At 42.3% G+C, this 15,901-nt stretch overlaps 1 protein-coding gene across 4 annotated transcripts in view; it reads left to right on the top strand.

The window, feature by feature from the left end:
* The window catches only part of EML4 (EMAP like 4), a 147,776-nt gene that overhangs the window by 47,517 nt on the left and 84,358 nt on the right, over positions 1–15,901 (top strand). For 2 of the 4 annotated variants that reach the window (XM_071427093.1, XM_071427118.1), the window contains exon 1: positions 12,458–12,500. The exons of 1 other annotated variant lie outside the window; for it this stretch is intronic. In XM_071427093.1, coding sequence (XP_071283194.1) covers positions 12,473–12,500 — 28 coding nt within the window. In that variant the 5' untranslated portion in view covers positions 12,458–12,472. Of the gene's footprint in view, positions 1–12,457; positions 12,501–12,858; positions 13,070–15,901 lie in introns of those variants that run through there. One more of the 4 variants, XM_071427100.1, reaches the window with a different exon arrangement.

Genomic DNA, 15,901 nt, shown 5'->3' on the forward strand with positions numbered 1-15,901 from the left:
TGGGAAATGGACTCTTACTTTGGAAAAAAACCCTGAGTTTGTTTTCATTGATATGCTTTAGTTCTTTGTTTTCATAATCTATAAAGGAGTTACAAAAATGTAATGGACACAGAATTTCAGCTTACATCTAGAAGAATGAGTAGAAGCAAAAAATACACAGTCTTGTCTGGCTTAAACTGGAACTTCAGGAATTTTGCATTGATAATTCAGACGTGTGGATTTGCTGTCATTGTGCAGCCCCTCCTAAATGTGCTGGGAATAATCCAGCAATGTCAGCAATGCCTGGAGCAAGTTATGTGGTTATTTTTTTATGAACCTAAAATTGTGTTAATCTTTGTGAAGGTTAGAAAGGCAAACTCATAATTCTTTTTTATTGCTTATGTGTTTTGAAGTGACTTTGTTACCCCACAAGCCCATGTGTATCACTGCAGGTTATTTTTCAGAATGGCACATGCTTCAGTCCTTTCTGATACAGCCACTTGTAATTCAGACAGGTTAAACAGAAAAGAGTTTTAAAGGCTTTCTGCTTAATGCTCCAGTGCAATTAAATCCTGGCTTTGTTTGTAGAAGATAGGATCAGCATGCTTTGGAACAATTGATATGGCCCATAAAAATAAGAGGCTTTTGTTCATTTTTGTTATGAATTCTCAAGTAAGCCAAAGTGAAGTGAACTTTATGAAGAGATGCATATCCAGGAGTTTAACCTCCTGGTAGAGGAGGCTTTGTACAGCTCCAGATGTGTTTGTGGGTTTTTTGCTTTGGGGTGTTTTGTTTTTTTGTTTTTTTTTTTTTTTCATCAGCTCTACTGCTAATGGATACGATTTCATGGGAATGTTTTAACAGTTTGGTTTTCTTTAATGCCATGTTTGATGAAGCTGTGAAGTATAAGGAAGAGAATTCATGTGTTTGTTTAGCAAAACTGGAAATTCAGCAGCCCTCAAAGTTGCAAAAGGAAAAAGCATGAAAATCAGACATGTGTAGGGGAAGTGATCCTGAATTAACTGACACAAGGTCAAAAAAATTGCCCTTTTCCCAGGAAGTTGGCTTCTGAGGTTGGCTTCAGCACACAGATTAAACAAAGATAGGTAATTTAACCTGACACTGCCTGACTGTCCTGTCCAAACTGCATCTCTGTGAGCAGATCCTGCTACCCTGTGGCTCTGTCCAGCAGACAGCCTCACTCACCTATGGGAGCCTTCACTCTCCTCCAGCTACCCAAATATTGAAATATACTTTTGCAGTTGGAAATTAAACTCCCACTGCCACCTCTCAATAGGAGGCTGAGATTCCTCCCCTACTTCTTCTCTTTTAACAACAGATCATTTCAAAAGTAAATCCTGTACTGTACTCTAAAGCAGATTTTTTGTCTGTAATTCCATTAAGTCAGCATACTACTGGTTTTGTCATCTCTATGAATTTATTAGGCTTTCCTTTTCTTAGAAAAAACAGTATGGGAAGTCAAAGCACTTGAATAATTTGCAAAAGCAAATTTTTTAGCTGATGGAGTAACAATATTAATAGCCATTCTTTCTACAAAAGTTGCTCTGATACTCAGTCAATGGGAACATGATGCCTTATATGAAGCAGTGAAAGCATAATTTCATATTTAATATAGCCCAAGTTGTCCAAATGCTATTAGGGTTTTTTGATAAAATGTTCTTTTTCTAAAGACTTTTGTATCTATGAAGATACCTACTGTAATAACTTGTTGGAATTTGCCATGTTATGTTAGATTGTATTAGAGCATAGTACATGGGGTGTAACAGTCTGGAGGTGAGTCCTGGTTCCCTTTCAGTCAGCTGGAGACTCTCCCAGATTTTTAGCCTGTCCCTCACCTTGCTTGTGAGGTGGTCCATGTTCAGAGCTGTGCCCCCCTTCCTCCCAGTGCACAGCCAGGCTCCTCCCTGCTAAATTGTGCAGTAGGATCCAAAACTTTCTTACCAAATCAAATCTTCCAACAGTGAGTCCAGTTTAAACTGCTAATTTGCTAATGATCTAGACCAAACTCCTGACTGAGAGGTTTGTGCCAAGTACGTGCCATTTCCACGCTTAATCCTTTTAGTGGAGAGTGGTACCTTGCAAGCAGTTATCTGCAAGTGTTCTCTGGCCTGCTTTCAGGAATGGTTGGCTCCATTCCCACAGCCACTGCCTGACTCCATCCTGTCTGCAGGAGAGTGGACCTGTGCTGGAAAGCCACCCTGCTGTCCCCACCTGCATCAAGGTGCTCCACACCACACAGGTGTGCATGGGGCACAGAGAGCACAAGGCATTGCTTTGGGTTGTCTTCTTGTAGGCTGGAGGGCTTCATGGAAATAAACAGCTATTTAACATTTAAACATTATTGTTACTATAGATTAATGCTATTTTTATTTTTGAAAAAGTGATTTCTTTAAGTAGACTAAATGCTCATCATCTGTTGATGCTTACATGTGATGTCATTGCTCATGATCTCAGGTGTAGCATAGTTGCAGATCACTTTGTGTGGCTCTTCAGGTGGGTGATTAAGGTTGGATTGCAAACTCAGCTTACTGTTTGCTGGTACATTCCTTCCAATGTTCCTTTCTATCCTGCTTAAGAATAGCAATTGGTTTATAAATGTTGGTTTATAACAATTGGTTTATAAATGAGAACAGGAAGGAGACAATGCGAATAAGCCATGCTCTCTCATGTCCTTTTTAATACCATAGATCTGATTTCATCAGTGAAAACAGTAAGATGCTTCCTCCAAATTATTGGTTAATTTAATTCTCCTCTTTCCACTTCTCCCCATATCCCTCCAATGCACATATCCTCTATGGGCTTTTAGGATGCTGCAAGAACAAACTTGATTTCATCTGATTGCAGGTATGCTTGAAAACCTGTAATTTGCCTTAATGGAAGGTAGTGCTGACCTCTTGATAGCAATGAAGCAGATAAAATCAGCTGCCTGATTACCCATCAAATGAGTTACTCATTAAATCAAGTAATTCTCCTGTGGTGAGACAAAACGAGGGATTTGAATTCTGTCAAGAGCTTAGCAAAGAAAAGCACTGAGGTATAAATCTTCTGTGAAGAAAAATCTTGAAAGATACGAAGTATAGTCATTTGCAGTCCTCAACTGCTCTCTCTTAACTTTGTTTTAGAGGAGCTGGGAGGAGCTTCCTCCTTTTGAGCCACCTTGCAGGGTGACAGACCTTCAACAAGGTGGTTTTGAGGGTTAGTTCTGCAATACAAATATGTCTATGTAAATTTGTTACATGTCTGAGCTATGCAAGTGTAGGAAAGCTGCACAAGTGACTTGCAACAATTTGTTAATTCCTGGTTGCTGTAATTAAATTTTACACTTTATTTTCATAGGAGGCGGCAGAATTTTGACCCATTTGACAGAATAGTGAAAAACTGTGTACTTGATGGCAAAGAATATGCTTCAGATCTGTTACATTGCCAGTGGGGTGCATCCTCAAATGATGCCTAAGGAAACATATGCAACATTTAGTGAAGACTTCAGAAATGGGGACTGGAGTTTTCTCTCTGTATTTAAGCCAATCTTCTCATTGCTATCTAATACCATCCTTTTGTTCTGATGTCCTCCAATATCATTTGGTAGTGCATGCTTTCCTGTAGAAGCCTTCGTTTGTGTTGGAAAAACCCTCAAAAACAAACAACTCAACAAACCAGCACATATTCATGCTGCAGATACAGGCCATGGAGAAATAGAATAAAATGTCATTGCAGGTTTGCAATGACTTACTTTCAAGCAGATTTTCCTGTGGGCTGTGTTAAGATACTAAGCCACTAGCAGTTGAAGGAAATAGCTGAGTCTTCCTGTTTATAGAGGTAGCAGGCAAAAACATTGCTACTAAATAAAACACTGAAATTGTAACATTTTCTGGTGCTCAGTGTCCTATAAGCTTCTGTGGTGATTACAGACTTATGGATAAATAAATCACTATTACTGTTTATCTTCTTATCTTGTTTTGACTAAAACTTCTTGAACATTCTATAAATTCTTTTGGCCTGAGGATAGGAAAAAAAGAGGAATGTGTGGTTTTTTGGGAACTTGTATATTGGATTGAATAATTCAATGGTCAGATGTAACCTCTGATGTGTATGATTTGAAAAAAAATATTTCTGTTAACTAATTTGGATCATTTTACTAAGGTTTGGACATCTTTTATATCTCAAGACTGTCTTGAGGTCAGGTGTCACTTTAAAAATTTGGAATACTAGAGAGCATCATAGATGCTCATTACATAGTTGCATAGATGCATTACAATGATGCATAGATGCATCATTACATTGATTACATCAATGTAATGATACTTTATTATGTCTATAATTTAAAATCTATGTAACCATGTGCATTTAAGAGTTCTGTAATTCTCCATTTGGTTTTGTGGAGCGCTTTAAACATGGTGCAAGCTGATATGAGAGAAATTATTTGTAGTTCATTTTGTAGCTTATATTTATTTCAAATGGAAGTTGTATGTTCAGAATTTAGTGTTAAAAAAGAAACACACACACTCCCTGAAACTTGGATTAAAAGAAACTATGTGTAAAGGCGTTTGTCAGGTTTCTGCCTAAAACTCTTGTGCTCATTACTCCCCTATGAGGAAAGGTTAGGTGATTTGGGATGCTTCAGCATGGAAATGAGAAGTTTTTGGGGCAACATAATTGTAATCTTCCAGTAACCAAAGGGACCCTACAGAAACAATAGAGAGGGACTTTTTCCAAGAGCCAGTAGTGACAGAACAAGGGGAATGGATTCAAATTGAGAGTAGGTATAGATTCAGTCTGAGGAAGAAATTTTTCACTGTGAGAGTGGTGAGGCACTTGCACAGGTTGCCCAGAAAAGCTGTGGATGTCCCGTTCCTGAAAGTGTCCAAGGCCAGGTTGGATGGAGCTCTGAGGAACCTGCTCTAGTGGAAGGTGTCCCTGCCTGTGGCAGAGAGTTGGAACTAAATGAACTTTAAAGTCCCTTCCAACCCAGACCATTCTGTGATTCATTGTGTAAACCTGCATGCTAGAGCTAGTTCGATGAATACTGTGACCTTCATGCTGTTCCATATTAAAAAAAATACAGATGCTTCTGTAGTCTGTATTAAAAAAAAAAAAGAAAGGGTCAGGGCATGAAAATAGGTTTTAGTTTACTTTGTATGCAAATATATAGAGTTTATTCCTTATCCTAGGATGCTGGGAGCTTAGAGCACTCAATACCATTGTGTCTTTTGCTAGCAAAGAAGTTGCTATTCGTTGTAGCCCTATCACCCCGTGTATTCTATTCACTTAGCTCATGAACTTTATCCTTCTCAAGGAACAGATGGGTAAACTCTTCAATTGAGGCTCAATTAAATGCCTTTTAAACTTGTGATTTCAGTGTGTTCTAGAGTGTTCTCTTGTTTTCCAGCTCTTATTACTTGATGGTAACTAGGCAGATCAGGAGTGCAGGAGTTTCTTGTGGTGAAGTAAGGACATAGTAGTGAGCTTGATCATGTGTTGCCATAACGATCCCCAGCTCTTGGGGCTGGTGGTTCCACAGTGTGTGGAAATGCCTCTTAGGTAATAGGATACTGTCAAACTCCTGCTGCTTCTGACCTTTAGTCAGTCTCTGAAAATTTGGTAAGCTGGATTCTTGAAAAATGCAACTGCGTTTCTTAAAGCCGTCAGGGACCTTCTCCATTCTTTGTTGTGTGATGTTTTCCCCCTGTAGAATGATGTGTCCTTGTCTTGACACAGCTTTAGTCTGTCACTTCCCTTAGACCTCTACTGCACATCACAGTTCCCTCTCTTTCTTTCTCCCTCTTTGAAATTAGCCTGTTTGCTCCTTGCTTTGACCTTTAGCTGTCATAACAAGATTGGTGATCCAAAGGAAGAAATTATTTTTTCTGACCTACTGAATGTTTATTTTCTGGCAATACCAACACACTTCAGTAGTCAAGAGCTGACCTTGGTCTCAACTCCCGTGAAAGAGCTACCAGTTAAAGTGGTGGGGTTCCATTACTCCTGTCTCTTACTGTCCTTTGGTTACTCCAGAGAGAGGGGCTGGCAGGGGTGTCAGTTGTGCCAGGTTTTTTGTAATACTGCTATTCCTACAGGAAGGAAGAATGTCCATACGTTAATGTCCGTGGTGTTACTCAGGCTTTCAAGTAAGCAATCTAGTCTGGCAGATTTTATTTTTAACTTAGTTGAAAGGTCTCTTTTGACTTCTGTGTGTGGATCAATGTGACTCCTTCTAAAGACAATTTTTTATTAAGCAATTTGTGGAATTAGTATGCCTTGTTCTTCACATTTTATATTCACCAAGTTTTAGGATACTGAGAACACTACTGAAAAGCAAGAGAAGTAAACAGGAATTTCCACACTTGCCTTTTTGAAAAAACACAAATGTGTATCTTGTGTGTTTTTCCAACAGCATAGGTCGTAAACCCTGCCTTGGGATTTCACAATAGTTCAGTCCTACATTTATAAATAAAACATGATGTGTATTAGTGTGACCCATTTTCCTTAAGGGTACAAAAATCTTGTTGTCAACTAAATTTAAAGGAATGACATGGATATAAAGCTGTTTCTACAGATTCCCTTTAAACCACTTTGTTTGGTAGTCTGTGCCATCAGAAGGGTAATTAATTTATGGACTGTACAGCTGCTATATATACTATGTCAAAACTGTGTGGCTGTAAATGATCTTTTGATAAGGTCAGACTCTGAAGTGGAGTAATAGCTTAAGGTCTGACACCTACATCACAATTGCATGTACTAGGTAACATTTAAATGAGAGATGCTGTGTTTCTGCTGCGTGATCACAAATGGAGACGATCACCCCAGCCCTGGGGTGGAAGATTTGGGTTATGCTGGCTATGCAGAAGTCTGGAGCCAAAAGCTGTTCCTGTTTGTGTGGATGAAGCCAGACTGGCACCTGTGAGGTTTGTCCCTCATCTACATGGCTTGCCATGTGTCTGAGCCACCCTTTGGGATGGGCTGGGGTGATGGCAGTGCAGTCACATGTCACCCAGTGCACAGCTGAGCTGGTCACCCATGGTGCAAGCCCTCTGTGCATCCACAGGTCCTGTGGCGGACATCCTTAATCAGAACTAGTTTTGTGGGAAGGATTGTGCTTTTTGGTGGGAGGTTTTTCATAAAGGCTCTTCTCCCTCCTCATCCACAGAGTGGATAGTAAACAAGAAACTCGTTGGTCTCTGTCATAAATAGTGTGCTCTTTCAAATTCTCTTGGTTTTTTAACTCCTAGTTTATTCTTTACTTCTTTTAAAAGCAGTAAAAATAGTCACCATTGCAGCAACATGTTAATGGAAACAGCCAGCATCTGGAGATGTTTTGACATGCAAGAATGACATTTAATCATTTTCTGAAAGGATACACAACTCTTAAGCAGTGTCATATTTCTAGAAGTAGATATTTTATTTTCTAAGTGCTTTATTGGAAAACACTTTGTAGATGGTTTATGCACTGCAGTTTCCCCAGTTCTGCATGGCAGAAATAATATTTATCTTTCTGTTGGTATAAGCGAAATAATTTAACAGCAGTCATTTCACCATAGCTCATCCAAAACCATAGCTTTGATATAACTAAGACCACCAGTTAGTTGTCATTATTAATCAAACTTTTGCTGATCACTTTCAGAGAATGGAAATGAGTCATACTGAACAACCTTGTACAGTTTACCTGTACTTTTAAAAATACCTCTTATGCAAATCTTGTGCATTTGAAGTTCAGCTCTTGACCAGAGATGAAACTGTGATTATCTCCACAAAGGTACAGACTGTATCTAACAAGGATGCCACTCTTCAGACTCTTTGTTTCCTCATGGACAGGGTTGCACATTTTCATAGGCCACCACCTAGGTTATGTGGTCTGAACTGTGGTCTGGAGCTTATGCCTAACACAAATTTTCAGGAGTAAAACCTTTTTCTGCCTGTGTTTTAGATTTAACACTTTTTCACCTTGTCTGCTGGATGGGCAGGAAGGCAGCTGCAAGCAGTCTGCTGTGCCCTAGGCAGGCAGCGGAAGGCATGCTGCAGCTGTGGTTTGGTGTTGTGCTCAGGGAAATACCAGCCTTACACATTGCCACCCTTCCTACCCACCACATCAGCCTGCTGCCACCTCTGTCCTGTTGGTACAGCTGCTGCAGCAGCAAACCCCCTGACAAAAATAGGCATTCCTGTGGTTATTCTTAAAATATGCATTTGCATTTGGTGGGCCCTGTATTGTTTGCAAGTTTTTCTTTTTCAAATTAAGCAATGTGGTTTTGGACAGCAAATATAAAATAAATTTTCTCATTTAGATCACTTCCCTAGGCTGGTTGACCTAGGTTTAGTATGGTTTAGTTTAAAGCTGGGTATGGTTTAGTTGTGGAGGACAGCCTCAGGACAATTTTGCAGATCCAACATACACGTCTTGCTTCTTGTTTTCTGCCTGCTCACTTGTGAAAAATGCCATAGGATGAAGGAGCTGAGTTTAGTCTAGGAGGGGCTGATAAGGGAAGGACTCAGGCACTGCTGTGTGCTCTCTGCTGCATCCTGCCCTTGCACTGCTTGCCTGGGACTTCACTCTTTTCTATCAGTTCTTATTTTGCTCGGGTTTCTGGCAATGAAATGTGGTTTACAAATGTAGCTGTTTCACAATCTCCTTAAGTCATCCACGGGCAGAGCTGCTGTTGACAGACATTATTCCCACCGCTCTTTCCAGAGGGTGCTGCCACCTCCCTGCTGCTGCAGCATGGCTGGTTGTGCCATACGCCATATGACTGGCCTGGTGAGTTTCCCTGTTTTGATGTTGATGAGTTAAGTTTCATGCTGTTCAGTCTCCTGGTGTGCTTCCTTGTGCAGCCCCATGAGCTGTGTTGGCAGGAACAGGATGAGAAGGGGAAGGATGCAGGAGAAGGGCAGGGATGCTTATTTTAGCAGTAATGCTGCTGTATGCCAGCTCTAAGTGACCTTAATCCTAGTCAAAGGTCCTGCTTTTCATCACTCTGGGAATTAATGCTTCAGAGAATGGAACCTTATTAGGGTTTATTACAGTGCCTGGAGTGAAGAGGAGCGAGCAGCAGCTGCCACATCCCACAGGTGTTAGTGGGAGCACTGGATCCTGCTACATCATGCTTGTCCTTTTTAGCTCACTAACCAGCCTCTGAACACCTCACAAGTACTGCTGGAAACAGGCTTGATGCAATGAGCATCCTTAACCAAAGTGTGTCTTGTAAAACTGTTTAATTACTTTGTCTCACCTGATGAGATGGTTTTGGTCTGTTGTGCTTGCTGAGTGATAGCAGATATAACATGGGTTTAAAAACAAACTGAAAGAAACTTTTTCCTCCTAAAGATAAAGCAATCAAATTGGGAATTGGGTGGTTATTAAATAAATTACTTTTATTCTCTTTTCTGTGGGGTAAAGCTAATGAAGGCAGCTGCTGAAGGGTGATACTGTTTGACAGTGAGGTTAATTGCTATCTGAAACATTGCTACAGTTTCTTTTCAGAAAGAAGAAAGCAAAATAATTGAAGGATCATTTGCTAGTGGAAACATGATTGATTTCATATATATGAGGAAACAAAATTAACTAGTGCTGCCCTCTTGCAGTTCACCAGCAAGACAGGCATTAAACTAGTGTCACTACAGTTACCACTTTGTGATGTTTAGGTTCAATTACAGGTTTTATAAATAAAAGGTAGATAGGGAGAGTTTCCAGTAATCTTCTGGATGGAATATAACACTGTGATTGCCTCATGCAGCAGCTCTTGGATTTGAAATCTCCTAAATCTGAAGGAAATTAAGAAACCCTATTTCTGTGAAAGCCAATTTCCAAAATTCATATGGCAGGTACTTTCTTAGGAGCAGTATGACTTGCCGAGGAAGCTCAATAGGTAATCTTCCTCTCTTTTTTTTTTTCCCTTTAAGTACTAAAAATGTCCTGGGTACAAGTGTCTGTTCTGCAGCTGGGGACATGGTGACTTTGATGGGGGCACCTCTGGTTTCCTCAGTTAGCTCTGGGTGACTGGAAAGTAATTTTTTGGGTATGGACCCCCAGGGACCTGCTTTCTTCTCCTCTTCCCATGGAAGCGGTGACTCTGAAGATTTCATGCCTTCCTATGGCTGTCTTCAAAAGCTGGAGAAGCCATTTGCTCCCTCCTCTGAAGAGAAGGCACATTCAAGTGTTTTTTAATTCCTGAAAATCTGAAGTATGTCTAAAATTTGTACAGTCATAAACTGGTGCTGCTGCAGTCTTTGAGACATTCACTGTTGCGAACAGCACCAGATGTGTGGTGTTCCTAAATGTGTGTATGTTGGGGATAAACAAGCAATGAACGAATCTGTACTTGCACAGTGTGCAGAGCTCCATTTGTGGTCTTTAACAGGCTTTTTTTTGTCAGAGTGAAGAGTGTTTGTTAGTTTTTTTCATGGTGTAGCAATGCACTCTGCACTACTAATAATCTGAGAGTTTTTTCCTAAGCAAAGACTTACGTTGTGTATGTGTTTTATTTTGGTATGTGCCATATTTTAGGGTTTTTTTAAAATTATTTGTGCCTATCTAAAATACTTAAAAAGAGCACTTTGTCATCACCCACCATTCATGTTAAGTAACAGCAGGGAAGAGGGACCTGAGATGGTGCTTAGGCTTGAAAAGTGTGGAGACAGACAGGTGGCTTAGAAGGACAGGTATGATAGAAAGGCCAGAGATAGAAGAGTGAAAAGTCCTAACGAGGAGGTAAGGTTATCATGAGAGATTTAAAGGCAACTTAAGGAGCTTTGATCAAGTCTTCAGCTGAGCAGGGAACAGCAGATGGGTGGGTTGAGAGTCCTGTCATTTTCAGTGTGAGCTGTATTCACTGGGCCTTCTGAAATCTTGTTTCAAAAGTTAGAGTTCTGAGGATCATTCCAACAGTGCTCTGACATTTGCTTTGGTTCCTTCTGCCTCATCCTGTATGCTTTTGATGGAGCAGACACTAAGCTCTGTTTAAGATACCCAGAAATAGCAGTGTTTTGTACTCATTTTACAGAAAGAGAGCCTAACTCTTTTAATTTTGTGTGCTTTACTTACTTCAAAATTGATATATTCTAAAAGAAATGTGTTGGTGTGAACTACAGTGGATGCTTTTTGCCAGTGGCATGTAACCTGTCATTGTTCAGGGCACTAATGGCCGCTTAAGATTGCAATCAAGGCTCTTTCTGCTCTTGGCACTGATCTAACCAGTACTACAGTGTCTGTTTGGTCTCATGGGGCATTCTGCCTGTCGTTTCTTCCAAGGCTTCATAGTTGGATTGGGAAGCATGTTGAGTTTGAAAGGATACCAAAGTGTGTGTGTTAAATTATTCTGTCTGCCCAACCCACTCAAGATAAGACTCACTATTTCATCTTGCAATTAAGATTGTTTAATGACTTGATGCAACATAGGAGTTGGGACAAGTTGGGAATGTGGGTTCTTGGTCAATCCCAGTGCCACAGCTGTGTGTTGAGGCTCATGGCTTCATTAGGGTCCTTAATTGTGTGCCCTTGCCCTTTAGGCTTTATCATCTTCCACCAGGCAGTTTCCTAGTCCTTTCCCCTTGTATTAATCACAGTAGTTGTCTGGCTGACTTCATGCTGCAGAGCTGTGTTCAGCTGACTGCCATCTCTTTTTTTAGATCACTGCAGAGGTCGATTCCTCCAGTCGATCAGGAGCTGCTGGAAAAGAAATACACTACTGTAGTTATGTAGATTGCTAATCCTGGGAAAACACACAAAACCAATTGTGTGCTGTCCTAATTATATTAACCTATTATATTAACCTTATCATCAGCCGTTTCTGATGGTGGAAAAAAAGTGCTGCCCCTCCTTGTGTTTTGAATGGAGACATAGACCTCCCCTCCCCCCCCCCCCCTTTTTTTTTTTTTTAACTATCCCACTGTTGTCTGGAAATCTAAACTTTAACCAGAGTTATTTAATATGCTTGCAAATCTCGAAAATAATAAACTATTTCAAGTATGATAGAAGAGTCAAAATACATGCAGTACAATATTCACAAATAGTTTTGTTTTGACATTTATCTTGCTGTAGTCGTTCTGCCAATTGGCTTCAGACACAGCTACCAAAAGAATGAACACATGTTGCATTCATTAGTTCTCATCTGGCTGTGCTTCGTCTTGCAAGACAGACAAAATCATGATCACATTAAATAGATTGTAATGCATTTGTAATACGAGTTCCCTTCTGCTGAACAGAATGATAGCTTTGCAAAGCTGCTGCTTTTAAGCCATGATATTTTGCTTAGCTTTCATATAATGGATATGAGTATATTGCCAGTGATGTCATTGCTTTTTCGTCTCGAAACGATGTCATGTGAAAAATATTCCAATATAATACTGAGTGAACTGCTGCCCCCTTCTTCCCCCCCGTGTGAACTCCCGGTGTCACTGCTCCTGTCACTCCTCGCGTCGCGCTGTGGCTGACGATAGATGGATGTTTGCCGTTTCTGACAGACAGACACGCTTTGAAACAATAATGGTTTATCTGCATCTGCCGAGGGAGGGTACTGTCGTTAGTCAGGGCTGCTGGTTCTTTATGCCCGAGCGCGGACGGACAGACGGATGCTGTGGGCTGTTGATGGTCCGTGCGGCGCTGTGCCCCGGCCGTGAGCCCCGTGCGGCGCGGCGGCACCGGGGCCGGGCTCTCGGTTCCGATCGCTGCGGTTCCCGGTGGGGAGGGCGCAGGACCGTGCCCGTGTGCGGCCAGCTGCCGCTTTCCCGTTCGGGAGCAGCCCGGCGAGCTCCGCTTCCCGGCCGAGCAGGCCCTGGGGGGCCGCGGCCCCCGGCCGGTGCCGCAGCGAGCGCGCCTGCGGGCGGCCCCTCCCCGGGCCCGGCCCGGCCCGCCCCCGCCTCCCGCGCTCGCTCCGGGGCAGGGGCGCGGGCGGCGGGACCGGCAGGGCTCGGTGGCCCGGGACCGTGTGCTGGGCGCCCGCCGGCCGGGCCGGGGCGCGGGAGCTCTCGCTGAGGCGCGGCGGGGCCGGCTCGGCGGCGCTGGCGGCCGGGGGGATGGAGGAAGGCTTGTCCTGCCTGGCCGCAGCCTGCGACCCCTCGGCGCTCGCCGCCTTCTGCACGGGTAAAGTACCGCGCTGCGCCGGGACGGCTCGCTCGGGGCGATCCCCGGCGCTCTCCGCTCCGCGGTCCCCATCCCTGCAGGGCAGAAAGGGAAGCCTGTCAGCCCCGGGCAGGCTCTGCCCTGGGAGGTGTGAGAGCGGCTCCTTGCCCCCTCGGCAGCCCGCAAGGTGTGCCTGCCCCGCGGCTGAGGGGCTCGCCGCCGTGCGGCATCCGCACCGCCAGAAAATCGACAAAAGGAGGACAAGTAAATAAAATCGGGGAGTGTGCGGATAGCGGAGGAGGCGACAGGGCGATAAAGATGAAGCTAATAGTGGCTGGAGAGGAGGCGCGGAGCAGCGCGGGTCCCTTCGGGCCGGGCTGGGACAGGGAAGAGTTTGGATCGAGGGACCCTCCGCACGCAGCCCCCGTGGAAGGGCGGGCGGCTCTGGCGTGTCCAGCCTTCCCTTTGGAGCGCTCGCTTTGCCGCTCTCCGAGGGAAGAGCCGGAGGAGCCCCGGCGGGACTGGCGGGGCCTCAGGCAGGCAGGCGGCAGTAAAGGCTCGCTCAGCCGGCTGCAGCTTTCTCTGCCTGAAGAATCTGTACTTGCCCTTCAGAACTAAGGGCTTCTTCCTCTTCTCCCTTTGTTTTTACCGGTGTCATAGTAAAAATGAAATATTTCCGTTCATATTGCCTTTCTTTAAACAGCTGCTCTCAATACAGCCTCTCTTGAGCGCGAATTAGGTAACTAATTGTAGCGTTCTGACTGTAGCTACCAAAACTATATGGTCTTGAAAAGACCAACCAACCAAGTAACCCTAACCAAGAAATGCTATCAGAGATAAAGCATGTTCCTCTTGTACACGGAGTGGAAGGGTTTCACTGCGAGTGAAACAGACATCAGCGAGCGCCCGTTCTTTGTTTGCTGATTCATGCCGTGCGATCTGGATACAAACGCAACATCTTGCCTGTGAAACTTAAGGCCAAAAATACGATGGTCCACAGAAAAGTTTTCTTCAAAAAAACCCCATAAAACAAGTGCTCAATGCCTACATTTCTATGGGCGTTTTTTGGAAGAAAGGAATGACCTTGCTATAGTGTACTTTGTTAAAGTGAGTGATATGCACTGTACTTCATCTGCTTCAGAATTCAAAGCATTTGGTTTAGAATTCAAGATGTTGCAACCCTCAAGAAAGAGGGGAGGGTAAATTGGAAATGTTAGCATTTTAAGTGCTTTGTGTGATTTTTTTGCAGTCTTGTAAGGATTTTTACTGTAGAGAAGAAAAGCTAATGTTTAGCTGTTTGTCTTCAGAACAAAATTCAAAAGAACAGCATATTTTATGGCTATAGCTTGGGGCTTTGTTACCAATACGTAGAGGTTTAAGTGACCAACATTTCTCCTGACTTTAATGGCTTTTAATAGGAGTTTCTGTGATTGTCTGCACAAAATGTAATAGTGTCTCAAACTTCAGCTTGAGGCGTATCTTGAAGTTCAAAAGTGAGTGGGACATAATGGACTTACTTACCTTTGAGTTTTGTATAGAAATCCAACAAAATAAGATGCAAGAAATGCATTCTTTTCTGAATCCACGTTCTATTTTAATTTTTTTCTGTGTCTTAGGGAATTATTTTTTCTAAAATCTTGATAAAAGACTGAGCATTTTGCTTCATAAGAGTTGGCATGTGTAATTAAAAGAAAGTGTGGCTTTGGATATTCTTAGCAGAGTAGTGTGTTTTGTTGATTTAAAACTTGATTCTTATTTGTATGGTTAAATCTAATATACCTTTATATCAGGTTTTCCCATGACTATTTTGCATTGTGTGTAAAGTTAGAGTGATAAGAAACTGGTATGATGGAGAATCAGCAAGCGCTTTGTTCCTGTGAAATTTCTAACTTCAGCCTTGAGGGCTTTTAGCAAATTTGCACTGGTAACAAGTATGGAAATGCCTGAGATTAAGTTATAGAAAGTATCTTTTTTTTTTCTTCTTTTTGTTGGGCTAAACATGCTCATTCTTGCTTTATTTTATGGAGCTTAAGGTTTTATACTAACAGTAGAGTAGGGTCAGGGTTTTGCATATAATTTTTTTTAATAAGTATCCTATAGTGATATGCTTTTCCATAGGAGCTTTACTACCTTTAATTGTGATTTTTTTTTTTGTGCACAGGTGTCATTGTACATACCTCTCATTGCCCATTTCTTGCCAAAGCTATAAATTAATTCCTAATTCAGCAGTAAAGAACTAGCATTTCCTTTTAATACATAGGGTACAAGTGCTGATAAGCGGCTTAATCAAATTTTTTTAAAAGCTTGTCTAGTGTCAGTAGGAAAGATTTATTTTTTGTTCTAATTAGCCCTTTATAATTAAAGGTAAGGCAAAGACATGTCCCTTAGGAAGAGGGATAGCTATCAGATTGGATATGGGCTGGAATTTATCTCAGATAATACAGATCAGGATAGAAATTTTCAGTTTGACCAAGGGGAATATTTACCTGCAAACAAATCTTCAGTTGGCATGCTTCTAGATTAAATATTCACCTCCAGTGGCATTGAAATTGGTATTTATATATGAGGAAAAAACCAAACAAACTCCAACATCCTAGTATTTTTAAGCTCGATTGCTTTCAGACTCTTGATTTGTATGCATTTGTCTTTAATGTTAAGACTAGTAGAGAGTGTGCTTAGGGTTTTTTCCCAGTGGGGTTGGCCAGTTGCTGGAGACATTGGTGGCAAAGGTGGGGTTCTGTCTGTGGCTCTGCAGGGTTTCTCCAGGGTGACACTGAGGCTGCCTTGGGCTTGGTGCCCCTGGCAAGGGGCTGCCCCCGTGGAGGGCACCTCAACTGGCAGTGGCTTTGCCAC

This window comes from Agelaius tricolor, unplaced genomic scaffold (genome assembly GCF_023055355.1).
Source record: "Agelaius tricolor isolate 1412-34295 unplaced genomic scaffold, bAgeTri1.0.p SCAF_1, whole genome shotgun sequence".
Classification (NCBI taxonomy): Eukaryota; Metazoa; Chordata; class Aves; order Passeriformes; family Icteridae; genus Agelaius; species Agelaius tricolor.